Raw genomic sequence first — 14,153 nt, forward strand, 5'->3', positions numbered from 1 at the left:
TATGAGTTGGCCATTCAGGCTCCCTCCATGTCACATACTGTACACGCATTCATTCCTGCACAGACTTGTTAGGGACACTTTTTCCCACCCCTGTATGCTCACAGCCCACATGGCGGGCTTGTCACCAGGTTCAGCGCATACTTGGTGCCCAGAGGCTTCTGGAGTGAAAGATTACTGACCCATGTGCTCTTTGCAGGGAAGGTTGGGAAGAGCTTGGCTGCTCCGTGGTGCCCCCAGAGTGCTCCAAGACTGGCTGTCAGACAGCTCCAGATATCTCTGCTTGTCCTTTTGTGGAGCTCTCCTCTGTAACCCATGAAATATGCTGAGTCACAGTAACCCAGAGTCGGACTGTATAGAAAAAAGAAATTGCAGGGAAGGCTTCCACAGGGAGGCTAACTGTTCGCAAAGTCCCATTAGACCCAGCTCAGTTGTGTGTCTCCACCTACTCTGGCTTTTCTAAGATTCCAGGAGTCATCAGGGAGTTCATACCGAGGACCAAGGAGCTGAGGCTGGCTTCTGGATAGCATTTCAGATAACCACATGATACTTAGGTTTGAGAGCCGGGAATTGAAATTGTGCCTGGCCTCTGAAATAGCCAGTGTACCATTCATTCCCTGCAGGATTGTTGGGATGTAGGGCCTTGGGTTGAGCTAGGAAACTAGAGATTGATGATGCATCTCAGCAGTGGATAAGAACAGGGGATGTGGAATATATCAAGCTTGAAAGACAAAAAACAACAACAAGCACAGTGTCTGCCTTGGTTTTAGCAGTTTCAGCTGACGTAGCCTACCTGGCTTTGGTACTGGAGGAGGGGATAACAAAGGACACCTGTGAGATACTTGTACCACTCTGGCAGGGTTATTGCTGCATCTACAGTAGGAGCCTTTTGCTTCTCCTAAAGCCATTTTCATCTCCCCTAGCCCTGACTGTGGTTGTCAGGTAGCGTTGCAAGTTGTTTGTCACCAGTAGTAAAACTCTAGGAGCACGTATTCATTCAGGAACCATTTATTGAGCTCCTTCTGTGTGTTAGAAATACCACAGGATTAAAGTTTCAACTATGGGGAAATACATGAAAGTTCTTTTAATTTTCCTTTTTTTCTATCCCGATTTAAATTTGTGATTTTTTACAATCACAGAACAAATAGCTTTAGGTTTTATGACTTATGAAAACTATCCTTTGAGGAATTCTATCATATCTTGGTTATGAATTTTATTTTTGCTGCAAAGATGGGAGAAATTTACTGTTTCCTTCCTACATTCCCTGCTCCTCTCTCCCTTTTGAGCGCTGGTGGGGAAGATGCCCTTAGACCTCAGGTATTCCCAAGCCTGACTTTCAGCAGATACACTTGTGGCAAGGCCCAGCCTACTGGACAGCCCACTCCTGTAATGCAGAGAGGCCTCTTATGCCCTTAGCTTGGCTGTGGCAGACCACAACTGTCACCTCCTCCTCAGTCAGAGCCAGACGAACCAGAGGAGGAAATGGGCCAAACTTGGCAGGCTGGTACATCCTCTGCCCCTACAGGGGTTTATTTCTAAAGTGGTTTCATTCTAGCACCACATCTGTGACTTCTGAAGGCCACTGGAGAGCTGAGAATTGGCCACAGGCCAGGAACGTAGGTGTCACTGGCCTGAATGACCTTGTGTTGACTGGGATTGAGATAGGGCTGGGGTGAGATTCAGGAGAGAGAATGTCAGAAATACCTAGGCATAGGTGGCTAATATGAAGGTTTCTGTCCCCGAAGGCCCTGATGGGTGGGTGCTCTTCCAGAGACCACACTCACCCAGCCATACTCCCTTACACGTGTGCACAGACTCAAACCTGCACACATCTGCACACACAACACCAAGTGTTCCTGGCCCTGTGTGGATGCTGCACCCCTCTCCCCCTCTGTTCTCCCGGGAACTCCTACTTCTCACTTCTCCCCACCCCCACAACACCACCGTGGTAGTCCTCACACCTAACCCCAAAGTCCAGCCCTTCCACCAGCCCCAGCCTCTCTAGATTAGAGCCCTCTGGGGACCAGGACCTTTTGAAAGGAAGGAAGAAAGAAAGAAAAAAAGGAGGAAAAACAGAAAGAAAGTGGGAAACAGAAGAATGAAACCGGGAAGGGGGCAGTGGTGCCTTGAGCTATCTCACTGCATTACAATGAATATGGACTCTATTAAGCTCCGTTCTGCCTGTTAGTGTTTCCCGGGGCAACACAGCCCCCATATGGCAAGCATGCAGCAGATTAGGGTAGGCCCCAGGGCCGCATTGAAGGCCAGTGGCTTGACTGGCAGTTGAACCCCCTCCCCACCTCCCCCTACTCCTCACACTTGACACTGCTTGTGTTTATCTAAAGCAAGGAGGGGGGGCCATTTGAAAGGTTTTTGTCCTGGCTCAGAGAAGAGAGGAGGAGGCTGGAGGCAGGGTGGACAGAGGGAGGTTGAGGGAGGAAGAAGGGTGGAGGTGGGGTAGAAAGGGGAGAGGCGAGAAGGGAAGGCTTCATAAATATTCAAGAGGAGCTCTGAATGAAGAGAGATAAATAAAGCAGATGGAATTCGTGTTAAAGAACAGCACAATCACCCTGTTTTGAGCGCTCCAAAAACAAAACCAAAAAAAAGAGAACGGTCTTCTAGGAGTGTAGGAGCTGCGTTTATCCAATTAGCAGGGTTGTCAAATTGAATTTATATGGAACAGAGGTGGGGGAATTGAGCCCGGAGTGTAGAAGAAAGGAAGTGGTTTTCCTTTTCTTTCAGTTTTCCAGTTTAGCAATAAAGCCCCTCACACCATGGGTAGATTTGTAGATTTTTAAAAAAAAATCTCTTAAAAGAAATGAGGTCATTTTGGGGAAGGGGTATGAGTGACAAAACTCCCCAGTAACTTTTTCCTGCAGTGCTGGAGTTGGGAGAGGATTAGATGTGTTTTACCAAAAGCTCAATGGACAAATCAAGAGATAAGACCCCTTCTCCTTGACTGAGATGGCAGAGGTGGCTTCTCTCTATGGGGGGTTCCTCCCTGAGGAAAGATGCTCGGTCCTGGCTCCTTCCCTTTCTGCTTGCCTTGATGGTGAGTGGAAATAGGCTCTGTTTGTTAGCATCTTGTTATAAATTCTGGGTTCAGGGAGAGGAACCCAGGTTTTGCTAAACTCCCCAAAATGCCACTTTGATTATATATTCCCATGCTCACAAACCATCATTAACTCCTCTCCTTCTGTGGTATGAATTTTAAACTCTTTTCTCTGGTCTTCCACAGTAAGACCCAATCTCAGCATCCTACCTTTTCATTCTTCTGGGTAAGCCTCCAAAGTGGGGTGCAAGTGCCAAGGGGAAAAAATATAAGCAATTCTGTTGGAGCACTGTAAGATAATAGTAGAGATACCTTTAATGTTTTTTCTACCTAAAAAAGGAATAGGAAAGAAATTCAGCGTTGCTAATATTTAATATAGGGGTTGGCAGTGGCGCATTCGGTCTGTACATTAGGCTGTCATGTGTCACAACAGTGTCCCAGGCATCTCCATGGGTAAACGGCTTGACAGTGTGGAGGCCTCACTCGTCCATTCACTCCCCCAGTTTTCCTGTTCTCCCTTAAGTGGATTTACAGATTATATTATTTAGTTTAACTAAATTAACTCTCACAAAAGGACAAGTGGCTTAAAGAGATTGCTACAAAGAAACTGGGTTGAAGAGAAGGCTGATAATCCAAGCACATGCAAACAGGAAGAAAACAGCAGAGCTGACCCTTTTCAAGTCACAGGAGGGAGTAAAAACAATGATAATGGAATCACTTCTGATGAGAAGTCAACAAAATAATTAACAGTCAAGCAGACTATTTGAAAGAGGTTACACCCATATCATTAGCGATGATACTAATCCTAAATAGGCGTTCTGCCTTAAGGTATTAGCTAATCATATTTTAAGACAATCATGGTTAGGGAGTTATTAAAATATGGTTTCATTTTTACCTACTCTTTTTAACATTTTAGTTCTGCAGTACATGTATTTATAAGTAAAGAAGTATGCACATATTAGGGATGTTTGCCCAGAACATTTCACTCAGGTGGTCGTAGAATTAGGGAAGTTTGGAGACCACTGTTACAGATAAAGCCAACTGCTTGGCACACCACCCTCACCACCCTGCAAACACAAGACTAGCTTTCCCACCAGGTCAGTATCACCTTCGTTCTGTGCCCTCATCCCCCTTGCTTGTATATACCTCAAGAGGCCCAGTTTCAAATCCTATTTCCAGAACACCTTCCCTTAAGATCTGAACTGAAAACTCTCTTCTGCCTCTGCTCTCATTTGCCACTTCACATTGGTGACTAAACTGATCAGTGAACGTATTAAAGAATGCTAAAGCTGTTACAGGAGAATAATCACAAAATGTCAGTGGTTATGTGCAACAAGGGTTTATTTCTTCTCATGTCACATCTTGAGCTAATTGCTTGGATCTTACAGCTAGCTGTGCTTTCTGAACCATGTGACATATGGTCACCAGACTGGTGAGGCAAAGATGGAAGCAGCTGTCAATCTCTTAACCGCCATGGCCCAGTAGTGACATGTGAAGTTCACTTACACATGTTCATTGGCCAGCACTAGTCACATGGCCCTAAGCTCACTGCAGAGGAGGCTAGGAAATGAAGAGGAGCTTGTGGATATTTGCTGGGTGCTAGTGGATTTATGTCCCAAATATTGCTTTAAGCGCCTAAGGACTGAATCCATTTTCTAGTACTCACAGTACCTTGCATATTGTGTTGTATGTGGTAGAGTATAGCAATATTTTTTCTTCCCAATAATATTAATAATTAAAAGTCAAGGCACACATCGTTTGTTCATGGAAGACTCATTCACAAAATTTGGATGAGGAATAAGGTAAAATATAGTTAGAGGCTGGCTAGAGCATGACTCATACTTAAAAACATAAAACCATTGTTTTTTTTCTCCCCTATTTGACATCAGAGTGTTCTAGACATTAGTCTGGAACTGTGCTGTCTAATGGGGCAACCACTAGCTCTGTATGGCTATTTAAATTAAATTTAAAGAGAATTAAAACTTCAGTGTCTTCATCACATAGCCACATTTTGAGAATTTAATAGCCCTGAGTGGCTAGTAGTTATCTAGTGCTTGAGACAGCACAAATATAGAACATTTCCATCACTGCAGAAAATTCTACAGAAGGGGCTTGTTCAATGAACAGGAGGAGATTTTTATAGATTAGAATGTAGATGACGAAAGGATAAAAATGATCACACAGAAAGTTACTGTTATAGACAATGATCCAGGTAACATTATTCTTATGTATAAGGAAGTAAATTCAGAAACATTCTAAAATTGGCTTTGAAACCGTTTCTAGCCAGTTGGTTAATGTGGCTCCAGAAACAATTTGCTAGGAGGTAGTGTTAAGATAGTAAAAGGAGCACTGGACTAGGAGTGAGAAGACCTGACTTGTAGCCCTAAGTCTCCCTTCTGAATTAGCTGGGAGACCTTCTACAAATCACTTAGACTCATTCAGCCTTGACACGTCATTCATAACACCCAAAACACATTAGGCGTTACTCTGGGATACTTTTTTATTTTCTCTGAGGTCCCTCCGAATTTAAAAAAAAAAAATTTTTTTTAATTAGGTCTATGTGTCAAGTACAACGTTTTAAGTAAAAATGACCTTTGTTTTTTGGATATATTTAAAGGTATACAACCTGATGTTTTGATAAGCTTGCTTTCTTTTTTTTAAAGACAGAGTCTTGCTGTGTTGCCCAGGCTGGAGTGCAGTACAATGCCTGTCATAGCTCACTGCAACCTCAAACTCCTGGACTCAAGTGATACTCCTACCTCAGCCTCCTCAGTAAACCTTTCTTTCTGAATTCCTTCTCCTAAGTCTATCTAAACTCACATATTCAGCCATCTGAAAACTAAATTCATTTATTTCCCCAATATTTGCTTCAATGCCTCTCTTCTGTGCAGGGGTACTACCTTCTTTCTTGAGATAGGGGGCTGCCAACACTTGCACCCCAGACACTTGGCATCACCTTCTAGGAGCAAAGCCTTCCCTTCTTTTAAGACAATTGGGAAAGGTGATTCTTACTCTACAAAATTGGGAGCATGCAAAAAAAAAAAAAAGTAACTTGGAGCAGGATTTTTTTCTTTTTCATGTAGCTAGTCTCTCTCAACCAATGGAACAAAAGACTTTGTCAGATCGTATTCTTGCCACTAGAAGAATGTTTTTAAGAAAGTCTCTTTGTGCTATCTGCTACATCACACTCTCTCCTACTCAGCTCACCTTTGTTATCGGTCTTAGGACATCCAAAGGGCATGTTTTGTGTTTTAGATCATAGAAGCTTCCCTTTCTGAGACAGCTGCCTTGGCATGGGTGTCCGGGGGATGAGCCGGCGGCTTTTTTGTGGTGGTGTCTCACTCTTGGTCCAGTTAGTCAGCCAGCCCTCTTGGGAGGAAGTGGAGCTGGCCTCCTCCTGATGATGATCGACTCTCAGTTGTTTGTAATTTTCTCAAAAAATAAATACTCTGAGGCTACAGTTTCTCAGGATTGGTCTTAACCCCAGAGTGTGTTTTGTTGTTGTTGTTTTTGGAAAGTTTCAAAAACATCTGTTTGGAAGAGGTTATTTCAGTGGAGAACATGTATGTCAGCAGTTAAATGTCTCAGACCCATTTTCTTTCTTTTCTTGTATGTCCAAATAACCCTTTAAACTGTCAAGTACCTAGACCTCAATGAGGAACCAAATGATTTTGATATTTTTTTTCTTGATTTCTCCCCTTTTTCTCAGAAAATGCCTGAGGAAAATAAGAAGAGATCTAGATATATTTTGCATTGCCAAGAAAAATAATAGGCCTTACTGTTGCCTTCACCCAACTTTGAAATTGTACTTTGTTCATTTCACAATGGGACAACGTTATAGTGCAATTAGGTTCTCCAGCTTAAGCCTTACTTGCCTTTTTCCCCTGAACATTAAAATAAAGTTCTCAGATAACTGAAATTTCTAGAATTATCTTTCTAAACCTAACTCACTGGGTAACTTGGTTCAAAAAGTAACTCACTTTCCCCAGATATTAAATAAAATACATCATACTTCCAGTGACCAAGCCCCCACCCTTCCCCAAACATAGCCATATTTTTTGGTCATAGTTCTGCTTTTACATGAATGAGACCCCACGCATCCTGTTTTGGGGTCCTTAAAATGGTACTTCTTACAACTCTGTTGTGGGGATTAATGGGTTAACTCCATTCTCCCTCTCTGGATACCTGCACCTTCTCACTCCCTCTCACTCCCAATTCTTTTCTCCTTGTTGTTTTTGAAAGCAGGATGGTGGCTGGCAGCAGCAACAGGATCTGTTCCCATTTTGAACCTTATAAATTACCGAGGTGCAGAAGTAACAGGAATTGTTTGGCTGCTCCTCGTTAAGCAGGAGGGGGTCTGGGCTGAATTTCCTCAGTAAAATCTTTGTTGCTTTTACAACCCAAACACCTTTGTAGCCACAGGGTACTCAGATAAGAAACAACCCTCCCATTCCTCTTTGTCTGCTTGTCCTCTTTTGCCTTTCATTACTTCATGTTCATTTTCTGTCTCTGTACCTCCCTTCTACCCTTTCTTCCTCCCTCCCTTCCTTCCCTCCTTGGGGCATGGAAGGAACATTTGCTCTCAATTTCCTTAAGGGGCTGGGGAAATTGGGGCATGACTTGAACAAGCTAGTTCCCTAAAATCCCATAACTGGGAACTCATGCAATGATCTATATAAATACCTTATCTCAGTGGGGAAAAACAAATTAGAGAAGTAAAGCAAGTATTTGGAAAATTGAGAGGAAACCAAAAGCTTACTTTTCAATGTAAATTTTCCCTCTAGAAATCACTGTTAAAATGCCCCACTGTTCTACATCAACTCTGTTTGCTAAACACCCACTGGGTACAGAGCCCTGATGGGAAAAAATGGGAAAAAGGCTACTATTGTGATTAAAAGAACAGAGTTTTGGAATCAGCCCAAACTGGGTTTCAATCCAGGCCTACTGTTACGCGATGCTGGGCAAGTTAACTTCTGGAACTCAATTTTCTCACTGTAAAATGGGGATATAGTCCTCGCCTTACAGGGTTGACGAGAAGGTTAAAGGAAATACGTTGTATAAGAGCTTAGCGAGTTCCTGGAGTAGTGGCAGGCACCCCCAGCTCTCCACCACCACAGCCCCTCCCATTTGTACTCACATCCTTTGCAGCTTTCATGAATTTTACTTTGCCAATAATATGACCCTTTGATTTACTGGATCGTTTGAAAACGAGCAAAAGCTCTCTCTCTACACCAACGGGAAATTATCTTAACTTGCTAGGAAATAACTTTTGAAAAACTTGTTTAAAAATGTTCTTTCAAATCCCTTTTAGAAAATGTCCCCTTGTCCTATCCCAGAGTAGTCCTGAAGTCTTGTGAGTCCTCTGATGTCGAAGTCATGGGAAAATGGAGGAAATACGAACCATTGGGAAAGAACTCTTGGAAAACATGCTGAGCATCCACAGAATGCTAGGGGATGGGGTCCTCCATCTGGTTTGAACGGGTGCTCACTGAGCAGTGTGGATATGGCCCTCTTCACTCCCTCAGCAGCCAGGCAGAAAGCCAAAGGACCACAGGTCTTGGGGAAGGGAAAGGTTTAGGCTAATCCCAAGCACTTCCCAACACAGAGCAACAGTCCCCTGTGTCAGGCATGTTGGGTGTCTCCCGTTTGTTACAGCAATCTCTGTGGGCAGCCTGAACTCCAGGACTGGCCAGCACAACACATCTCTCAGTTGAGAAGCTTAACTACTTCTCCTGAGTTTTAAATGGTGACTGTAAATCTCTGAGAGAGTCTCTGGTTAGGTAGATTGATCTAGAAGAGTTAATGTTTTAAATGTATGTCACACTTCTAGAAATATACTATTAATATTGCCACAGGTGAATGATCCACTGTGCAGATCACTGGAATGTCACCTTCAACATTATCCAAACTCATTTCAATGCCTCCCTGCCTAATAAGGCTGTTGATAACCCATCCTTATTTGTTAATGTTCTATAAATCCATCAATGAAAAGCACAGAAGCAAAAATCTTGGTTTTGGCTGTGACAGAAGAGAGAGAGAGAGAGAGAGAGAGAGAGAGAGAGAGTGTGTGTGTGTGTGTGTGTGTGTGTGTGTGTGTGTTAGAATATACACTTCCCCATGTGATTTTGATAAATCTTGTAAGGACCATAGCTTAAGAAAGACATTTAAAAAACTGTGCCTTCTAGAACAGGAGATGCTACTGTTCTAGGCAGAGAGGGTGGCTGATAGCTGTGGTGTGTTGTCAGATGGCTGGAGGTGCAGTGTAGTCTGAGCCTCAAAGCAATGTTGTTCTGGATGGAGACACAACTTGGGTAATCAAGAGTGCAGATTTTGTAGAGACGGAAAAGTTCAAAATTTCTAGCACCAGGAGCAGAGAGACGTGGGAGCTAGTGAGTGAAGCGAAAACAAGGCTCTGTGCCCTGAGAAAGTGAGGGATCTTGGCTGGCTTATGACTTTGGGCTGTGTTTGTACCTGTGGGAGTAGATGTTACGGACAAGCTGAGGAGAGTAGGGTGATTGCAGGAATAAAAGGGAGTTTACAGGGATATAGGCATAGAGCTGGGGTGAGGAAAATCAGACCAGGAAATATTTCATGAGTCACTGAGGCTCTAGGATTCATTCACTTAGTAGCATTCCCTGCAAGGGCATTCAGTATGCATCACACACACGGCACTGCTGTTCCACAATAGTCGGCACTAACCACATGGCAGGGCGCATGGCTGTGACCAGCTGGCCTTTTGCAAGCAAACGGTAAGAATAATCTCATCTGTTCTAGCATCTGTGCCAGATAGTCACTGTCCTGTGCCATGGATATGGCTGCAGGCCTCAGCCTCTCTGTATCCTCTGCCCCCATCCTTGTTGCTGTCCATCCACTGGGCAAAACTCCAGCATTCTTACTATAATAAAATCACCTTCTAGCTAGAGAAAGAGCTCAAGGAGGCAACTTATAAGAAGGCAACTTATAAGAAGCTTCTCTTAGATGAGAAATGGCATGATAGTGTTCTTTGGTCTTCCAGCAGCATGACCAGGTCTCTACTTTGAATGTTGCCAACAGGGAACAAGGGACAAAGCCAGGCCCCATGGCCACCACAGGTGCACCCCAGGCATCCTCATCATGGCCATTGCTCTCCTTTTCTCTCTTACAACAGAGTGTTGCTGGGGACGGCAGTATCTCTTTGTGTGACCCTGGCGGCTTATGGAACGTTGGCTTCAGACCTTTGTGATACACCATGCTGCGTGGGACAGTGACGGCGTGGAGAGGAACAAGGCCTGAGGTCACACTGGCTTGCCTCCTCTTAGCCACAGCAGGCTGCTTTGCTGACTTGAGTGAGTGCTTTCCCTCCCCTTCCCTGCCCTTAAAGTCAAATGGAAACATTCCACATTCTACAATAACTCTTTAAAAAGGCCTTCTTTACCTGGATTTCAAAGAACACTTGATTCCCACTGGCCTTCAGGAACACAAGAATACAAGATGAGACATAATCCCAGCAACATCATATTGGTTATAGTTTGGTATTTGATTCATTTCAAAGCTATACCAGAGGAAGAGGAGGAGAAGTAATAATAATAACTGCTTTTTGTTGTGCACTTACTGTACAATGTCATGGCAGGCAATTTACACATATCGTTTGCAAACCTTGTGACAACCTTGTGAGACAAGCAATATTAGCTTCATTTTACAGATAAGAAACTGACACTTCACAAGGCTAGAGTCATATGGCTCAGAAGTAGTGGCACTGGGATCAGACTCCGGTCTGTCCAAACGCAAAGCCCAAGCTCTTGCCTTTACAATACATTCTCACTCCACATCTACTCTCTGGGAACAAAGGCAGGTTGGGAAATGGACAAGAGCAGTAGAGTCGGAGAAAGACCAACTTCTCTGGTGACCACTTCTGGAAGACTTCCTAGGTGCAATGCTTCTAAAAACGTGATGTTGTTTTCTTGGGGGCATCAGTTCATTGCTGCATCCCTGTTCTTCCTCCAGACGAGGTCCCTCAGGTCACCGTCCAGCCTGCATCCACCGTCCAGAAGCCCGGAGGCACTGTGATCCTGGGCTGCGTGGTGGAGCCCCCAAGGATGAATGTAACCTGGCGCCTGAATGGGAAGGAGCTGAATGGCTCGGATGATGCTCTGGGTGTCCTTATCACCCACGGGACCCTCGTCATCACTGCCCTTAACAACCACACTGTGGGACGGTACCAGTGTGTGGCCCGGATGCCTGCGGGGGCTGTGGCCAGCGTGCCAGCCACTGTGACACTAGCCAGTGAGTCTGCTCCTTTGCCTCCCTGCCATGGTGCAGTCCCTCCTTGTCTCTTCCCACCCTGAACCCCCCACCATCCATGCTGCCTCTTGTTAGTCTCAGCATAAAATGGTCCTTAACTGCTGAAATGTCAAATCAGATTGGTAGCTGCCTAGTAATGCCCAGTCATGGGGGACCCTTGTGCCCTTGGAAAACCTCACTCCAAGTAGAGGCTGTATCTGGAGTGAGTGTCTACAGAGAGGGGAATTGGTCAGTGCTCTTGACATGGCAGAACTGTTCCCTGGGCCCCAGAGCAGGGCCATGCCATGCCTTCCTGCTTGGTCATCTGTGGCTGTAAGTGCACTGTCCCAACTGCCCATGCCCCTTCCAGTCCCCTCCCTCCATTCTCACCACAGTTACAGTAGGAGCAGGGGAGAGACAGGACACGGAGAGACATGGGCAGGGCCATGTGTAGTGTGGACAGAGCCCACCCAGCCCAGACTTGGCCCTCTGTCTCTCTGTGAGGGGCAAGCATAGTCCAAAAGCCTGGAATATAAATACTAGAACATAATGAAAAGGAAACTGTGGCAGAGGGATAAAGGGATACAGAGAAAAGAAACAAGGAAGAGATGAGGTGACAGTTTTGACCAAGGAAAATGCCAGGAGAAGATTTCACACTACCTTTTCTTTTTCCGGTTTTGCCATTCTTTTATTCATGTTGTTACGCTCAGTATAGGACAGTTTATTAAAATCATTATGTCTGTAGACATTCTATTTGTGATATAGAAATTGTGTTATCTCTGACAGCTATTTTTTCCTATTATGTGACAAAGAACATAGGTCCTCAGACCAACATGTGGAAACCAAGGGCCAAGTGGCTTCTAAGGTCCCTCCCAACTGAATAATTCCAGTAAATTCCATTTCCATGCACTCACTGATGGATTGTCCTCATGGCCGCTCTTACTTCTTTTATGCTTGTGAAAGGCGTAGTTTTTACAAAATTACTTGAGTGTGTATCATAAAGATTCAACAGAGCAAAGTAAAGGCCAAGTGACTTGACATAAGTCATAGCTGGTAAGGAGGAGCCTTACCAAAATAGGTGTTTCTAGTTGCCATTATACTTATTCTACCTTACGAAGACCCACTGTATGAGGCTAGATGGAAGTGAGTAAATAGACGTCCTACTGTTGCATGTGACTGCCACTTGGTGTGCTGTGTTCCAGGCACAACACATATACTATGATTTTCTACCCATTGTATGTATGGGCACATGAGACGTGATGGATTCAACACACCACTGAAGGCTGGAGAGCACCCCTGATACCCATTCTTATATGCTGAGCCTGCGGCCAGGAAACTTAAAGAACTGCCTCCAATTTGGCCCCTTTCCTGGCGCCTGAGGTGGAGAAAATAGGGAAACTTGTTGAGACTTTAATGGTATTTGGATTTAAACTTTGAGAAGATTTCCAGGGCTTGTTCCCTCATGACTCAGCAGCACCCCCTTATCCCTGAAAGCCCTGCTTTGGGCATCCACATCGCCATCATCATCATCATCGCCCTTGTGGATGGAGTACTTCCAGGAGGTTGGCAGTGCTGCATCATGGGGCTTACCTAAGGCAGCAAACTTTTGAAATGCCCCTCCATCCAAGGCAACTGGGTTCCCTGGAGTGTGTGAAGGTTGAGTCCCGGGAGGAGGGTAGGGAGGGATGGAGAAGCAGTAACAGAATGGAGGAAAGCCCCTATGTGCCCTCTGGTCCCCAGATCCCTGGAGGAGCTTCACTCTATGGGTCAGTGGAATGGAGGCTACCAGGATTCCTCTTTTCTTGGGAAAGTCAAACAGCCCTGCCCTTTACTCAGAGGGAAGGGCAGAGTGTGTCCTCAGCTGTCTTCCTGAGGAGCCAAGCTGACACTGGGCTGCATCTCGGAGCCCCCCCTCACAATGGAGCCACTCCTCTTTGTGGCAGAAGGAGCACCCATGGAATCTGAGTGCGCGGCCTCTGGGAAACAGCCTGTGAGTGCTCAGGGAAGGAGGAGGCCTTCCCTTCCAGCTGTGCTTGTTGGGCGGGGGCTGCTCTGAGGCTTGGGTGAGGAAGGTAGATGGTGCAGAGGTAGGTCATCTCATCAAGTCAAGAAGGGCTGAGGTCAGAACTACATTTCCTATCATTGTACCCTTCCCACCTCCACTTTCATATTTTCACATTGTAATTGCATTATAGAATGTTTGGGATATATAGAAAATAATCTCTCGTAAGCCTACTATCTTCATATAACCACCACTATCATTTTGGAGTATGCCTTTCCAGTCTTTGTCCCTCCTCATGTTTTTATATTGTGATGATACAACAAATATACAAGTTCTTTTCTCTCTCTTGATGTTGTATGATAAGCATTCTCCATTGGCCATATGATCATGTTTACTTTTTTATTGAGTATAAAATGCATACGAGGCCTGGCACATAGAGATCAGAGATAATTATTACAATATGGCTTACACCTGTAATCCTAGCGCTTTGGGAGTCTGAAGCAGGAGGATCATTTGAGGTCGGGATTTTGAGACCAGCCTAGGAACAAAAATTAAAAAAAAAAAAAAAAAAAAGAAATAGCCAGGCATGGTGGCGTGCACTTGTATTGCTAGCTGTCTCGGAGGTGGGAGGACTGCTTGAGCCCAAGAGGCCAAGGCTGGGGTGAGCAACCCTCTTACAAATGTGACGTGTTTCCAAAAAAACAAATAAATAAAATGCATACAGTAAAGTACACAAAGTGTACTAATCTTAAGTGAACAACTGATACAACTGATACATTTTTCATGTATGTCCATCCATGTAACCATCCCCTACATCCCCTCATCCCCCTTCCTAGTTAATCC

At 44.6% G+C, this 14,153-nt stretch overlaps 1 protein-coding gene across 12 annotated transcripts in view; it reads left to right on the top strand.

The window, feature by feature from the left end:
- BOC (BOC cell adhesion associated, oncogene regulated) overlaps positions 1–14,153 on the top strand; it is a 256,300-nt gene that overhangs the window by 208,571 nt on the left and 33,576 nt on the right. For all 12 annotated transcript variants that reach the window (XM_038003333.2, XM_073009727.1, XM_038003341.2 and 9 more), the window contains 2 exons: positions 10,197–10,374; positions 11,033–11,311. In XM_038003333.2, the coding sequence (XP_037859261.2) occupies positions 10,278–10,374; positions 11,033–11,311 (376 nt within the window). In that variant the 5' untranslated portion in view covers positions 10,197–10,277. The remainder of the gene's footprint in view (positions 1–10,196; positions 10,375–11,032; positions 11,312–14,153) is intronic.

Source organism: Chlorocebus sabaeus, chromosome 22, assembly GCF_047675955.1.
Source record: "Chlorocebus sabaeus isolate Y175 chromosome 22, mChlSab1.0.hap1, whole genome shotgun sequence".
Taxonomy (NCBI): domain Eukaryota; kingdom Metazoa; phylum Chordata; class Mammalia; order Primates; family Cercopithecidae; genus Chlorocebus; species Chlorocebus sabaeus.